Raw genomic sequence first — 16,714 nt, 5'->3', positions numbered from 1 at the left:
ACGGAAGGTGTCCCCTAAGGCTCGTCCTTTTGAATTCATTTAAAAACAAACAAGACAAAAAAAAAAAAAAAAAAAAAAGAAAACCACCCGCCGCATTTTCCCTGCAGCGCTGACTGCGGCCTGCAGCGCCAGCGCCGCTGCTTCCTCCATTAGCACACGGGGCCAGGGCCAGGGCCGGGCTGCCGGGCACCTGCGCCTCACGGCGGGCGGGCCGGCACCGCCGAACCCCCCTTCAGCCGCCGCGCCCGCCAGCAGCCGGCCGCTCCCACTCCCGCGGGCCGCGGCGGGGCGGGGGGGGGAGCAGACAGCGGCCGGCAACCCTTCCCGCAGGGAACGCCCCACTCCGCCGCCTGTGAACCCCCCCCGCCCCGCCCGCGGCGTGGGCAAACCCACCCGCGCGCCGCGGGGGGAGGAGGGGCGGGGCGGTGCCGGCGCGGCCCCCACCCCGCGGGGGGCGGGCGGAGGGGGAGGGGGAGCCCGCCAGCGCTCCCCCCCGTGGTGACAGTTTCTAGAAGCACGTCCCGGCGTCCTTTGCGCTCTCAACATGGAGGAGCTGACGGTGGAAGTGCGCGGCTCTAACGGGGCCTTCTACAAGGTACCGGCGCGGGGAGGGTGTGGCGGCGGGGCCGGTGCGGCGGGGGCAGCTCGGGGGGCGGCCGCCCGGCGATTTCCGCGCCCGGCTGGAGGCGGGTGGCCGCTGGCGGCTGTGGGGGGAGCCCCTGCGCCGGGCCGCGGAGGAGGGGAAGGTGAGGGGGGGGGAAGGGCGTTGGGGGAAGGTGTCTGGGTGTGGTGGGGGCGGTGGTGGAGGGGGCTGCGGCGGGGAGGGGGGTGTGGGGGGCTGGCGTGAGGAGAGGGGGGGCGGCGGGGCTGGAGCGGGGCGGCGGTGGCTGGGGGAGGTGGTGACGAGGCGGGCTGATAAGGGCTGCTCTCAAGGGAGGTTGGTGTGCCGGGGAGGGAGAGTGCTGGGAGGGCCGGGGGGAGCAGATGTATTGCACGGGGATTTTCTCGGTCTTCATTTTGGAAAGGGTGGGTGGGCGGGGGGGGGGGGGGCGGGTTGAGGTGGGTATTTTTGGAAGAAGTAGGGCTTTGGGTGGGATGGGGTGAACTGAGCCGAAAATAATAATTTTAAAATATTTTTAAATAATTTTTTCAAGATTTCGAGTTTATTTCTGTCATCAGAAAGCTTCCTTCACCATCACCCTGCCTGGAATGTCAGGATGTTACAGGATCAATGCAAAATACTCTCAGCTGTTGCCCGTCAGTCATTTTCCCCTAAGCCTGGCTTCAGATGTTTAAGAATCCCAGCTCTTTTTATGGCAAGAGCCTTCTGTCTTCCTTTCCAGGAGGGCTGATTCCAGCCAGTATTGTGAGCACGCAGTGTAGCTGTGTTCTGGGAGGGTTTAATCTCAGGTCCCTCTTTAGCTATTGTGCCTAGCCGCGCACACAGGGTGATACTGCACATGCAGGGTTACACTGGGGGCTGTGGGGGTGTCCGGGTTGTTTTTTTTTTCCTGGATTTCCTGTGTGCAGCTGTGGATTTGGCTTGGAAGTCATGTGGCAATTGTACAGTATGTAAAGGCAGTTGGTGTTTAAAGGATTGTAACCAGCTGACTTCAGGAGTTAGTTTTTTCAACTGGCTGTCTATTAAAAGAGACGAATAGGAAATACTCTTATGAGGAAAGAATGTAATGGGGTGAGCTGTATCCCCCCGCTAGGTAAGCCTTTTACATTTTTACCAAAATAAGTAGATAATAAATTTTGTAAATCAGGTACATTTTTAGTTGGACTTGAAATACCACACAGAAACCCACATCAGAATCATTTGCATTTAGAAGAGGATACTCCTAAATAGAATTGATTTTTTTTTTTTCTTTTTCTTTTCCTCTGCCCATTAGGAGGCCCAGAATTTGGAGACGCTCTATTTAGCTTTCCATTTTCTACCTTGTGACAACTTTATAAACTGTGGATTAGTTGTTTCTTCTGCTAAGAGGAATGTGAGACTAATGGGAGTATTAGGAGGTGGACTGGATTCTTGAACTGAAGGGATCTGTGTGCATGGAATTTATTACAATAAGCCCGATGTTAAATCTGCAATAATGATGTCTACTCCTAAGTCCGTGAGAATTGTCAGGCTTGGATTAGTACCAGCAAGTGGTTTAGACCTGTGAACAGTGGCTAACAAAAACAGAAGTTTTACTTAAAAATGGCATTAATGGCTTTCGGATCAATGAGATGAGGATTAAGTCCAGTGATGGCATCTTCATGGTGGATGAAGTCAGGTTAGAGTGATTGGACCCACAGTGACCAAAGCCCCAACTTGGAATAATCCACTGCTAATGTGTGGGGGGTGAACCCTGTAGAATCCCCCAAAAAACAAATAAACCAAACTGAAACACAATTTGAAAAGATTATTCTTGTGAGCTAAACGCAATGAAATGTGAGTGTGACTCCATTTTGTGAGTCTTACTGTTGAGGTAGGCAGGGGTTGTGTATGCATTTTGGAACTAAATACTGGTAACTTTCTGTTTAAAGTTTCTGAAGTGAACGAGGAGGTGTGTCAAGTATCATTTTGAAAGTATCCTATTTTTGGACACTGATAGCGTCGATAATAGCATTTGTAAGATAATGAGAATAGGCTCATCTTGTCTAAGCCCCATGTAACTGTATAAAACAGGGCAAAAATTTTCTGAAAAGTGGAATTTGCTTTCAGAGTAATCTGAATTCAGATTTGTTAGCACAGCATACCTTCCGGTAAATGAGATGAGAAGGATCCTGCTATGCCAACAGAGATAAAAAACAAAATAATGATGTAAACAATTACATGACAGGTTTTTTTTTTTAATGAGTTGTTAATATGATCTGCAACTTTCCTGTAGTAGAGCAAATGCAGATTAAATCAGTTTTCAGTAGTTATTAGAGATACGACCCTGGCAAATGATACTCTTTGCAGGTTCTTTTGTTCCTGTAGTAACTGTTCTTCATTTTAGTAAAATCTGGTTTTAACAGGGATTTCTTCCTGCTTGTGTTTATGTGTATACACTATGGTTGCTATAAATTAGTAAGAAGAATGATGTTCTTCATTGAAATACGTGAAAAGTCAAAACGTTTTTCATGATGCATAAATCGGTGGCAGTAACTGTAGTTATGGTAGACATCCCAAGGTAACTTTTTTGTGCTCTGTCCTGTACAAAAAAATATTATGATGTAAATTTAACCTTTTGTTTGTAAGTCTGCAGACTAATTTATGCCTTTTTTGTTTGTTTGTTTTTGCTTTAAATAAGTAGTATAATCTAGAGATCAGGGCAGCATTTACCTTTTATTTTATTCTAGGTTCTCAACCAGTATAACAGCAAAGTCAATGTTTAGCCACTCCCTGCAGCTCAGAAGACTTTGCATATATCACAATATTGAGCACCCATTGTCTTTAGAGAACAGATGGCACTGATGGGGCTCGAAGTGGTTATGGCCTTCTGAGAAAAGGTGAGGTTGGTGTTGTGGAACAGGGAAGAGAACGGACAGGGTTGGTGAACCTTACTAGTTAGGGGTTTGTGTATATTAGAGGTGTGGTGAGGAGTTCCTGAGAGCAGAACAGTTGATGCTTTCTAGGTCAGTGCTAGATTGCAGGTTAGTTTTTATTTTTGGGACATTAGAGTAGACTCTTTTCATGTGAAATGGACAAAAATATCTGGATTTCTTTGTCCTCTAAGTGGGTTGGAGAGAGTGAGAGTTGAATGCTTCTAGCCTCACCTTGGCCTAACTGCAGTGTTTTCAGGGTGATGATTCTCTGTGTCATTCAGATTATTAAGTAATTCACAGAATGACAGATGGTTGAGGCTGGCAGAGACTAGGAGGTCATCTGGTCCACACCCCTGCTCAAGCAGGGCCACCTAGTTGTGCTTGCCCAGGACCAAGTCTAGATGGCTTTTGAGAACCTGTGGGGATGGAGACTCCACGACCTTCCTGGATAGTCTGGGCCCATGCTCAGTGACCCTCACAGTAAAAAACCAAACCAAAAAAAAAAAAACCAAAAAAAACAAACCAAACTTCCTGACGTTCGTAGAGAAACTCCCGTGTTTCAGTTTGTGCCCTGGTTGCGCCAGTTGCGAAGGGTGTCTGTGCAGCTCTTGGCAAAAACAAGACGAAAGCTGCTGTTTTATCCAGTATCTCCATCAGCCTGTGTATGCTCACTGGTATGCAAATTAGAGCCCTGGTTCTGCACACTGTTCAGGAGTTCAGATGTCACTTACATGAAACAGGTTGGGCCTCACAATAAAATGAGACCAAGGTACATAAATGGAACATCAGGTGGCTTCCTTTACCTGAGTCTTTCAGTGGCATCTGAGTAACTCTGGAAGAGCCATTGTGTTCTTCATTGTAGGGACTTGTGTGTGCTGAAAAACTGACTGCAGTGTGTTGCGTGCTCTTGTGCTCTTTCTGTGGTAGAGTAGTAGCTGTTTAGATGATGCAAGGGCATAAAATAGATAAAAATGTGAATTAGAATGAAACTCAGCCTTTTATTTACAGGTTCTAAAGTGCTTACCTCTTGGTCTACTGCTCTTTGAGAGGTGCAGTTGTTCTGGTAACAGGGCTAACCAAGGGCGCTGGTAGCAGGAGCTGGCGTAGGCCTCAAGGTAGAGACTAGCCAAAATATTACTAAGGGAAAAAATGATGAAGGAGAAGTACACAGCATTGCTCCACATGCACAGCGTTGAAGCATGATGAGTAATTCTCTGTGAGAAAAAGTTTATGCATCAATAAAAAAATATAATGGCTTTTTAATTTTTCTTACAATTTTTAATTAGTGGCTCTGAAAACAACTCTATGAGTTCTTCTGAATGGTTTTTGGCTTGATGGTTATTAACGTAGCAAACTGTCATTAAGAGTGTAGCTTACCCAGCTCTTTGTACCCAATTACTACACCAGGAAACATGGTAACTGGAATGACTTCTATTTTCTTTAAAGATCTCGAATGTCTTACTATGGTCAGCATTTGCTTGTTATATCTAGCCCTGATGGCTGGGAAATTTCAGCCATTTTCAAGTTATTACTGATCTCTTGAAAGTTGGGACTGGTGCAAGAAGTATCTGTAGTCATTATTGCTGTTGATGAGCCATTTGCTTGACCCTTTTAGGCTGATAAAAGGGAGATGCCACAGGCAGTGATTATTGATTGCTGATGTAGATAATCAGTGGAGGGTGTCTTTCAGAAGTTTTGCCCTTTGGGAATATGCGTATGAAGAAAGCCCGGTAAGTCCTGTGAGTCATTTAGGCTTTCATGAGTAAGCCTGAACCAGGGGATTCGGTGCTGAAGTTCTTGCCTAACTGTCATAAGAACCCTTGAGATCACATATGGTAGTTATGGTTGTGAATAGAAATAGCGTAATGTCATGGATTAAACTGTTACTGCTAAAATTGAGGTAACCGTAGTTCAGGATCTCTTTCTTACCTGATGCCTGCTTGTAATGTTTGTGTCTCACAGCAAGCTAGATCAGCTTTCTTTTATCAATTCCTTCTAGAAGCAGGTGCAGCTAATCACTTCTAATGAATATAATTTATGGAGTTCAGTCTTTTTTTGTCTAGTGATTTGATTATTTACGGGTTTCCTGTGTTTGCTTTGATTTTATTTATTTCCTGGGGATCAGCATGGGATACATCCATTGGTAATAATTATTTCATGTTTTTGCTACATGAAACAATTGTGTGTGAATGTTAGTTAAAAATAGTAATGGTTCTGTCTTCTGAAAGGAGTGAAAGGATTGGTAATTGGATATAGGCTTCTTGACCTTTATGTCACTGATTCAGAAACAGTCCATGGTAGCAGATGCCAAAGCGTTTACTGTTTGAAATTTGCTCAGCAATGGGTAAGGTGATCTTAGTATAGTTTTTAGTGTGCAGGTATGTGTGACTCAAAAGCCAACATAGTCCCTGGAAAGAATGTTTGCAGCTAAACTAACAGCACCTCATTTTTACGTTGGACCATCCCACATGGGAGCCAGATAAATTCAAGAAAGCAGGGTGAAGAGAGAACTTGGGTTGCATCTGTCTGTTACGCAGATTTTGTGACTTTGCCTGTAACTGGATTTTTTTTTTAAAAAGTGCGTGTGTATATATACAGAGACATTGAGTTCACTGTAAGGGCACTTCAGTAAATCTTGATCCGTTTATGTTATCAGCAGATCCTAATCCTAAATCCGTGAGCAAAACCCAGGTAAAAGGGAAAGAATGTGTGTGTGTGTGTGTTACAAGATGAAGAAGTCTCTAGGGTAGTGATTTTGGTGGCAAATGATCTACTTTCCTATCCTTTTGTTCGTACTTAACACTGTATGGCCTGTGTTAGATTTGCTGGATCGCTGATCCCAAACCTGGGTGAGAGCCCTAGCGATACTACCCCTCGTTGTACAGGTGCTGGTGTTGGGAGCCTGGCGTCTGCCAAGTGAGTGGCAGAGGCAGGTCTGAACCAAAGTGCCTGGGGAGCCAGCATGACATTAATAGCCTGTAGTACAGTATGGTCTCCTGCCTGCCCCGTGGGCTGGGCTGCAGCACAAGCAGGGCATACGTGGGCTGCCAGAGATCCAGCTCACGGCCTAAACCGAATGACTGACACTCATATCTGGACAGTCCAAATCAGAGGTCTGGCAAGATGAAGCCACATCAGTTTTTCTTCCCTTCCTACCCTCCGCAGGTTAGTAGGTGGTGTAAAACGCACACAAATGTTATGTGTAAGCTCACTTGCTGTTGATACAATTCATCACTGCGTGGTTTTGATGGCGGTGTATGTATTGATGGTGTGTTTGGTGGTCTCTTGTTAGCTCTGCCTCATCACCTCTGTTTGGAATGAGGATACATGGGATGATGTTTAAGGAACATGGAACATTTCAAACATAGATATTGGCATTATCTTTCTTAGGCAGCACTGCTGAATTAAATTTCAGTAATGGAGTACCTTGTTCATTTGAGCAAGAGTTTAGATGATGCATCATTACTTAGTAGAAAATGTTTTTGGTACAGTATCAGACAAGACTAGTGCAAGCTTAGGGTACAAATCTATTTATATAGGTTACCTCACTGATAAAGAACTTCAGAGCTGAAAATAAGGATATTTACTTTTCTGTTTAATGTTCATCACACCCTCTCTGAAGTTCTTCTGAATTTATAGGATTTAATATAACTTTTAATGTAAAAAAACCCCAACTGCTTGGTATTGCAGAATATCTTAATGTCACAGGTTTTTTGTAAAACCTTTTTTAAAAAAAAAATTTCTAGGCTCTTGGAATACTTATTTTAAAATTACACTAAATCTCATCCTGACATGCATGAAATCTATTTCTCTGTTTTTATCTCAGAGTTGTAAGTGACAGCTAATGATGCTTATAGTAAAGGTCAGGGTGGTAGGTAGGAAGGTAGTATGTGGGAATTTTACTTTTGATAAATGTCTTGATGATACTTTTGGCATGTGTCTTGGCAGTAATGGAGTAATTTATTATAAAACTATGTTTTAAACCTGTATTGAATTCTGATTATTTCTAGTTGTATTACAAATGAACCATACAATGTGTAATACCTCAGACTGCTGTCCTTCAGTTACTGTAAATGTGATTTCTTCCCCACAGCTGTAGAGAAATTGATGATAGTAGGAAGACTTCTACTTGGGATTTTTGGCTTCTATGTTACTCTTTCACTATTAGTCTCGTGTTTGTAAAATTAGACTCTGATCAGACTTTTTTCCAGGCCTCAGAACAATATAATTATTTAAATAATTACATAATTCATGCTTTACATGTGTCCATTTGTGACTTGAAGTGCATACCCAATAAATGTTACTTGATTTTGAGTGTTGCTCATATATAAGCGCTGTGGAGTGAAAGAGTTTGAGAATGCCAGCTGAAAATGCCAGTCAGATAGTTTCAAGCAAGTTACTGCATACATGTCTGCTAGCCATGAATCTGCATTATCTTCTCATATGGGAAGAGCAGTGCAGACACTTTGAACTGAAAGACTTCCTTGTGAGAAGGAGTTCCCAAAACCCCCATGGGGTTGTAAAATGTACAGACTCTTTGTCGGAATTTGTACTTTCGATTTTATCTAAAAATGTTCAGTGTTTCTGTTTATGCAGCTGATGTTTGTGCAGTGTCAGCTGTTAAGTCTGCTGCTAGTCATATCTCTGCATTATTGTTCCACTTCAGCTTTCCCATTCTTCAGCAGGATGTTAGCTTGAAAATGAGTTGTGAATATTAAAGCTGTTAGTACTGTTACACAGAAGGCCAGACTTTACCTAGTAGTGGTCCAATTGTCTGAAATCCTGGAGCATCAGTGCAGTTGGCATTCCTTTTTTTCACTTCTTTTGTCTTATTAGTGAAACCTGCAGCTAGTTGATTCAGGATTTTCTGAACTGTGCAGAGCATTGAGTTCTGAATGTTTTTGTGGTGTTTTATCATACCTGATTGAATCTCTCTTGATTCTGAAGTTCTGTTTTTTAACAAAGGAAAGATAATTGAATTCATATCTGCAGAATAAATTTTTAGCTGTTATAGGCTGACCTTAGAAATTAAATATGTATTTCCCCCCCTGCCACACATTGAGTACTGTGAGAGCGTTTAATAAATAAGAGGTAAGGCTCAGCTGTGAAATAAAGCAGCATAATGAGGCAAAGACTAATTTTGAATCACAGACCCTTGGAATGCAGATAAGTGTCTGTCTGTAGTAGGGAGTTAAATCTCTTTCTGTAAATATGCTTTCTGTTGATAAGTTGTTACTCGCTGGGATGTTGGACTGTGTGAACTTGGTGCACAGTGCTGTGATTTGGGTGTTTTGTCCCTGGATAGAGCGTGAATGAATTGTTGTAGAACAGCTCTTATTTCCTGCACAGTATGCTGTGCTAATTCATTCCCATGTTGGGACATGTTTAAAGGGGACATTGGTAGCATAGATTTAGTAAAAGTTCTGCTTTAGCTCTGTTGTTAACTGACACATACTTCAGGCAGTAATGTTTTGTATGCTCTTTGCATCTTTAAACAGACATAACTTCAGTATTCCTGTCCAACTTACCTGTCCAGAAACTTCCTTGAAACTGGAAGTCCCTGATTATGGCTGTATTTTATTGCCAACTGTTTCAGTTGCTCACCTGTCAAAGAAGAGATTTGCCTGACTTCTCTTGTGATGGCAGGATGGCCTTTGAAAGGGTTTATTAGGAACACACTAGGTGGTTCAGTGAGGCAATTTCTGTGATTCCTGGTGACCTGCTTTGTTCAGGGTTACCAGTATGCTTTCTGCTAGAACTGGTCTTCTGTGTTTCTGGCAGATGATTTTGAGTGAAGCTCAGGAAGCAGAAAAGCAGGTTTTGAACAAATGCCTTCACAGCATTGCCTGAGTAAAAGGAGTTCAGGTAAAAGGTTTGTTTAGATAGGCCCTTTGCAGCCAGCTGTCAGTATGGGCTCCTTTACTGTCCATTGTTGTATTGAGGGATCTCCTGTGTCAAAATTTATCTTTCCCTGAGCTGACATGTAATACCTCTCTGGGCTAGTTGCTCATTGCAGAGTTGATACGTTCTTCGCTCTCCTCAGTTGGCAGTTTCTTAAGTGGATATAATCCATTCAGCACGTTTCCTGGAACTTCTCTTAACATAGCTGTGCAACTCTTACTCCTTTAAAACTGCAGGTTCCTCCTTGACCTTCTCTGCTTCGGCAAGTACCAGCCTATAGCAAAAGCAGGAGTAGTTTGAAAAGGTCTTTCTTGTCACATTATCTGCTTTTTCTCACTGTGCCTGCCTGCCTTAACCAAAAGACGTAGGAGCTTCGTTTCTGCATGGATACTTGAATGCAGCTGTTATCTATCAGGTTGTTATTGTCTTTAGGTTTTTGACATAACTGGTGGCCTCTAAAGAAGTCCTTTGTTTTTCAAAAGAAAGAAAGGGAAGTGGGATTTCCCCCAAGTTGTTCCCAAGATCATAATAATGTGACCAAAAAAAAAGTGCAGTATTGTGTTCTCTTTGTTTTCCTGCGAGGTACTACAGGTATTTGGCCTCATAGAGGGCGTAATTTGGTACCTGAAAGATGCTACCATAACCAGCTTCATGGCAGCCCGTACTGCCACATTTTATCCAAACTTGCTGTTGTACCATTCTGAAGGACGGTTGTTTGATGTTCGGTTTTGTGTTGAGAATCATAGAACAGTTACGGTTGGAAGAGACCTTCAGGATCATAGAGTCCAACCCTTGTCCTAGCTCTATCAACACCACTAAACCATGGCCCTGAGTACAACATCTACCCATCTCTTAAACAGCTCCAGGGATGGTGACTCCACCACCTCCCTGAGCAGGCTGTTCCAATGCCTGACAGCCCTTTCGGTAAAGAAATTTTTCCTAATATCCAGCCTGAGCCTCCCCTGGGGCAGCTTAAGGCCATTTCCCCTTGTTCTATCGCTTGTTACTAGGGAGAACACCTATAAAGCAGATAGTGCTATGCACAGCTTTTTCACGTTGTATTGTGTGTTGTACTAGTTGCCCTGGGCCTGGATCTCTCATTTTGTTCCTCTAAAGCAGCTGTGCACGCTTCTGGATGAAATAATAAACTCTGATAGTGAGTTTTCAGTTGTACACGTGCTGGTCTGATTTGAGCGCTCGTTTGAAACAATCCCTGTGCGCTGTATTTCTTACAATAGCCGACTGGGAATATCAGTAACCTCATGTGAACAGCGCGATGGTGTCTTGGAACTCTCCTAAATTGGAACCATGGCATTAGTGGTGGTCTGCTGTTTGGCTTAGTTTCAGGCTGTATTGAAATTGCTGCCTTGTTTTGTTTTCACATGCATTCTTGTAACAAAAATGTTTGTGTTTTAGGGATTTATTAAAGATGTTCATGAGGACTCGCTCACAGTTGTGTTTGAAAACAAGTAAGTATTTTCTTTTTTAAAAAATCATTTGAGCATTAGGTGGTTGTTTTGGTTTGGTGCTTTTGACGTTGTTTTGTGTGTGTTTTGGCATGAAGAGGAAGTAGATTTCATTATAAATGTATAGTTCTAGAAGTACAGGCTCACTAGTCTGTTCACAGTCTCCATGAACTACCTTCCTGAATCTCTGTATCAGAACTGAGCTCATCAGTTACGTGGTCCTTTACATTTTTTTGGTATCTTCTGTGATGCCCATAGATGTGACAGTCAGATTTCATTAAAATAATAATCAGTGGCAGAGGCCTGATACTTTTACACTAAAGCAGAAAATGATTGAAAATACCAAAGTACTTCTGGATCTGAGGAATGCCGATCAGTGCTCTCAACCAGAGAGAAATAGAGATATCCTGACGGTGATTGATTTTTCTTTTTAACTGTTAAGAAAATGAATATATGTACATATCCAGTGTGAAGGCCTAGTTTGTTTTAGTGGGAAAGAATGCAAATTTGTAGGCAAATCTGGAGAAAGAATTATCCATGGGGCCCTCTGTTTTATGTCTAAGCACAGAGGTGCTACTAAGGACTTGTCACTACAAGTCAAAGATAATCCATGGAATGGTAAAGTGCAAATGAATACGTGTTGTTCAACAGTCAGACTGATAACACCGTGGAGTACCTGGGAGGCTCCAGGGCTGGTTTACGATACTCTGGGAGCTACATCCATTTTCCTGTTTCTGTTCCAGTTGCTAGGTGGAGATCCTAAAAATGTGAAAATTGTTACTAAACTCTGCCAGCTCCGACCTGTAGATTAGTCTTTGAGCCTTTCTTGAAGAAAGATTGCTGGGTAGTAAAGGTCTATAGTAAAGGTAAATACTAGGGAGCATGCAAGTTTGTGTTTATCACCAGTATTTTATAATCCTAGGGTGGGTATGTGTGTACATGTATGTGTGTATACATATATACACGTGTATGAGAATAATTTGGGGGGGATAATCCCAGGATTTACCCTGCAAAGTCCAGTCTTTGTTTCTTTCTAACTTGTGTTTTCTAGGCTGCCTTTTATGAAAAATAGTTACAAGATGAAGTGACAACCATAACTTATACTAACACTTACTGAGGTGGTTATGGAAGTTGTTACTGTCTCCTGGGTTTTTCATACCCCCACCCCAAAACCTAACAAACAGAAAAAAGTAAATTGGGTCCATCATTCTATCTGTGGTCTGAGGAGATGTGACAAATCTTCAGTTTCATATTCAACATTCATATTACTTTTCTTTAAGGTAGGAGGCTCTCTGCCTTCAAAGCGTACACTTTCAGAAAACAAGTAAGCTAAAGGAAGTGCCTGTGGTTCACAGCAGGGGTCTAATTGTTGGCAAACAATTTCTAGTGTTTAGTATCCATGTCATCCGTGTGTTTTACAGAAAGTCTGGCAGCAGCAGCCATGTTCCAAAAAGGATGGGCTACAACATATGTTGAGTGTTTTATTAAGCAAAAATAGGTCTTAATAGGAAATGTGTATACAGTTCTAGTCAAATTATTCTGTGATGTAAATCTGATAAATTATTACCCTTTTCAGTGAGTTAAATTCATAATGGCTTTAGCAGAACCAAGCTTGGCAAGTGTCCTGTCCTGAATGCATCATTCTGTTGTGATAGTGATCAGCACTAACGAAGTAAACACGCGTACTCCACTAAAGGCACTCTGAATTGTCAGTTTGCATTTTCTGCTGTTGTTAACCAGTCTTTATCTGCAGCTATTGTAAGGTTTCCAAAGCTGGTGTACTAGCACAGACTGCTAATGATGATTTTGTGGCCATAGCAATAATTAATCTCTGGGCAGATATGCTTGGTTCTTTTAAGAGATGTTTTTTGGTGGTGAGGGTGTGGAGAAGGACTGCAGAAGCTTCAGGAGCTTGAAACTTTTATTGCTGTATAAGAGAAAATTGGATCTTGAGGTGCAATTTCATGTAGGCCCCTTGGCATTTGAAGCAGCCATATTGAAAGAAAGACTTCTCCATCGTAAGAAGGAAGCACTTCCCTTTCCTGTAATTTGTGCCAGATATGCGGGATAATCCCTCTGAATATTGGGTGTCAGTTCTGTCAGATCCTCTTAGTAGGTAATTTGTAGCCATTCACAAGTCACTAATTAAAACACCTTGTTTTGCATTTCGCCACTAAGATGCTCCAATTTTGGACTTTTTGGCATCAGAACTTTGACTCCTCATATTCTGAGAACGGAGCCTGCTGTGTACTTTTCCACTCTTTTATTAAAAAATGCCAAAACATCTTGCAGCTGATAGGAGTAAGTCGTTACTGGCCCATTGGCTTCCGGTGGGTGGAGTTCCTTTAGATGATTAGAGCTGGAATCAAAATTAGCCTACAACTTCAAGCAAATTTTATTGAAGGAGTGAGGTCTATTTGGTCATAGCATCTCACTATGGGCAGTTTGTAACTTTCTATAAGCTCCCGTTTGCTAGATTGTTTAACTACAAGGCACAGTTGAAGTTCTCAAGAGAACATTAAGCACCTTGTTTGAATTTGCAACATTTTTGATCCTGTTGTTCAGTTACAATTATTATGCTCACACTGTTTCTAGACTGAGGTTCATATACCCTATAATTTAGGGAATGCGTTTTGTCCTCAAGTCTTACTGTTTGCCTTTGCATCTGTGAGAGTAATAAGTTCAGAAGGGCAGGGAAGGGAAGGAAAAACCCAAACCCTGAGTTTAGTGACCGTTATAGTTTCTACAAGGGCAGCTGAATTGCAAGTGATTTTTGCCAGTCCCCTTCACCATTTCTCAGAAATAGAAGGAGACTTAAATAATATTTTACGGCCAAAATACCTTCTGACTTTGACAAAAGCTATCCATAATCTTAATGGGGTTTTCTTGTTTTTCAATGTTCCGCTATAGTTAAAAGAAAAATAGTGTATAATAATGGCTAGAGCAAAACTATATGGATACCTTACATCTTTATTAAGTGAGGTCCTTGAATGTAAGCTGTCTTTTCAGAGAAAATGGAAAAGCATCCATCTTGTACAAAGTTGCAGAAGTGCTCTTTGCTTTTAACACTGAGGCTTGTTCTGCTGACTTAGTCTGCTCTGTCTGCGTGTGTTAGAAGTAAGCAAAACAAATGACTTGGAGTAACCCTTACCGTTAGAAGTTGGTTCTGGATACTTTCTGTACCTGCTCTGAACTTTAAGATGGGCATAAAGGATGGGCATTGGAATGCCTTGACAGATACCATTTCAAAGTCCCTCAGAAATTCTAAGTTGTTAAGTTTTTTTGGGGGGTGTGTTTTCCCATGGTTTTATTTCGGCCTCTGTAGGATCTTCAAGTGGGTTCTTGACTGAAAGAGTGAGGAACAACTGATGGTATTCTGTGACATTCACAGAGTAGAAGGGAAAGTAATTTCAGAACACAGAGGATGTGAATTGCTCCAGTAGCCTTCATAAAATGCACCTAAAATACACTCTTCTGCAAGTAAAATGCTTTGTAGAGCTGGCTATGGTAAAATAACATAGGCTTTCTGTAAAAGAAGGTAGAATTTCAACTTTATATGTTTAGTAATAATTGGTATTGATAAGCAGATACAAAGGTATGTTTTGAACTGAATCTGTTTGCCAGACACTTACTGCGGAGTGTTACCAAGTTTGTAGGTAGAAACGTAAAGTTTTGTTAATAATCAGAGTTGGATTTTCTTAGAATACTTAAAACATCGATGGGAAGCCGTTGAAATGTTAAGTAGGAGGCGAAGAAATGGATGAACTCCATGGTGGACTGCAAAGATAAGCTTACATCTCTGTAAAGGCTTTGACTTGACCAGTAGAAATGCAAGGACATCATCTAATCATCTTTTCACTGGGGTTTTCTGAAAGCCATTTAGTGAACCCAGTTGAGTTAAAATTTTAAGTTAATTTAAAAATTGTTTTGTCACTAAGTATCTTCCCAGATACTATTTTTATCATGACAGGGTTATGTTGTTTAAGGTTTGCTTTCTAGCAATGAAGGAAGAGACTTGTTTAATGGAAAGAGTGAGTTTTAACCAAACTGAGTTCTAAAAATAAAAGTAAGAAAATGACAGGAAAATTCTAGAGTGTGTAATGTCTTTTCAACTTTCAGTTGGCAACCAGAGCGTCAGGTACCCTTTAATGAAGTCAGATTACCACCACCCCCTGACATCAAGAAAGAAATTGGTGAAGGAGATGAAGTCGAGGTGAGTTTATCCTCATGAACTGTCCTGGTATGTAACTGATTGTCCATTCAAGGCGGTGATGATGGTTGCAAGTACGTTAGCAAAGTGAAGATTTCCATGTCTCTAGTAATAGCTTTATTAGGTTTTCAGAGAAACTGTGACATTTCATTTTTTTCACAGAATTACCAATGGAACTTTCTCAGAATCTAAAACTTAAAATTGCTGAGAATGTTTCAGAGTTAAAACAAAACTAGGTGATTTTAATTTTTGATCTGGAACGTAACTGTTGGAAATGTTTTGATGTGAAGATGTCATAAAGCACTTCCAATAACAATTTCAACCCAGATGAAATATCTGTTACAGTCTGGTAGGAAAGTGTGTGAATTGTACTGTTTTACAGAGAAACAGTGTTAATTAGAAATGATATATTAAAACAGGAAACTAAAAGGTGCATGTTCTGCTACCAGCTTATTGTAGTATCTTTAGTAATTTAGTAGTTAGTTTAACTTCTGCTTTTCACTTTACTTGTCCTTAAAATCAAAGTAATGAGTTTCTTTATGATACCATTTTATTCTGGGGCTAGTAATCTAAGAAACAATGTATAGGCACTAGGTTTTTCTGTTATTCTCCTTGAAATACATGCTATTTCTTTTCTTTGTTAGAGGTTAAGTGTCAAGGATCATTTTCTACTTCCTTGCTATTGCAAAACTTCTTGTTTAGTCTGCATGCAAATAACTTTGGCCTGTCAGAAGTGTGTAAGGAGTAAACGAAACTTACAGAAGATGAGGAAAACAAAAGTTTCGGAAGTCATCTGTTTTAGATCTGATCATGCATTCACTTGGTAGTGTTTGTTAAATATGGAATACATAGTTATATGATGACTTGGTTCATTTCAGTGGTCCTGGATGTATCAAGTAAGCCAAGGACAAAACAAAAATCTTAATTGTGGAGTTACTTCCATGCGTGAACTTCGTGTGAAGACAATGTTTTAATTTAGTGAGGAATTGCCCTGAATAAGTGTTGAGCCAAGGTTTTACCTTCCTTTAGAAATTTCTCTTCAGTGGTCAGTAGTGTACGCAAAGGAAACCGTTCGCAATCCTTGTAGTGCAAAATAATAAAAATTTGTGCAAGAAGCATGTGCCTGGATAATTTATACAAAAATTAGTTCCGTGTAGCATACTGTTCCATTTTAATGAAAATTAGAAAAGTTGGTATGTTCTTTCTTCATTATACTTGCAGGCAAGTGAATTGTGTCTGTATGTGCTTTCGGCGTTTCTTACTACTTTCATTTTCAGGTTTATTCTAGAGCAAATGACCAAGAGCCTTGCGGCTGGTGGCTGGCAAAAGTTCGAATGATGAAAGGAGAGGTAAGTTGTTTTAAAATGACTGATTTTATGCTGTTATGTTACATACAGTAAATACAAAAGGTCTTTGATGGAAAAACTATGGATAAAGTACTACAAATACAAAAACATGACAAAAGAGTTATAAATTGAGATGACTTTGGAATGACTGATGCTGCATTACACAGCTGAGGGTTGTGTTTTTATAGCTGAGCAAGTCACTTCCATTATTAGAAGTTTGATTGCTTGGAGGACGGTATGTGTGCCGAAGAACAGGGCTTCTAACAAACCTGCTT

At 41.3% G+C, this 16,714-nt stretch overlaps 1 protein-coding gene across 3 annotated transcripts in view; it reads left to right on the top strand.

Annotated features, from left to right (window-relative positions):
* The first annotated feature begins 487 nt into the window (after positions 1–487).
* Positions 488–16,714, top strand: part of FXR1 (FMR1 autosomal homolog 1) — a 38,204-nt gene continuing 21,977 nt past the window's right edge. For all 3 annotated transcript variants that reach the window (XM_086468178.1, XM_086468177.1, XM_086468176.1), the window contains exons 1-4: positions 488–595; positions 10,834–10,886; positions 15,003–15,096; positions 16,371–16,442. In XM_086468178.1, the coding sequence (XP_086324304.1) occupies positions 545–595; positions 10,834–10,886; positions 15,003–15,096; positions 16,371–16,442 (270 nt within the window). In that variant the 5' untranslated portion in view covers positions 488–544. The remainder of the gene's footprint in view (positions 596–10,833; positions 10,887–15,002; positions 15,097–16,370; positions 16,443–16,714) is intronic.

This window comes from Leptosomus discolor, chromosome 7 (genome assembly GCF_034619465.1).
Source record: "Leptosomus discolor isolate bLepDis1 chromosome 7, bLepDis1.hap2, whole genome shotgun sequence".
In the NCBI taxonomy this organism is placed as follows: domain Eukaryota; kingdom Metazoa; phylum Chordata; class Aves; order Leptosomiformes; family Leptosomidae; genus Leptosomus; species Leptosomus discolor.
This window is presented reverse-complemented; position numbering and strand designations above follow the sequence as displayed.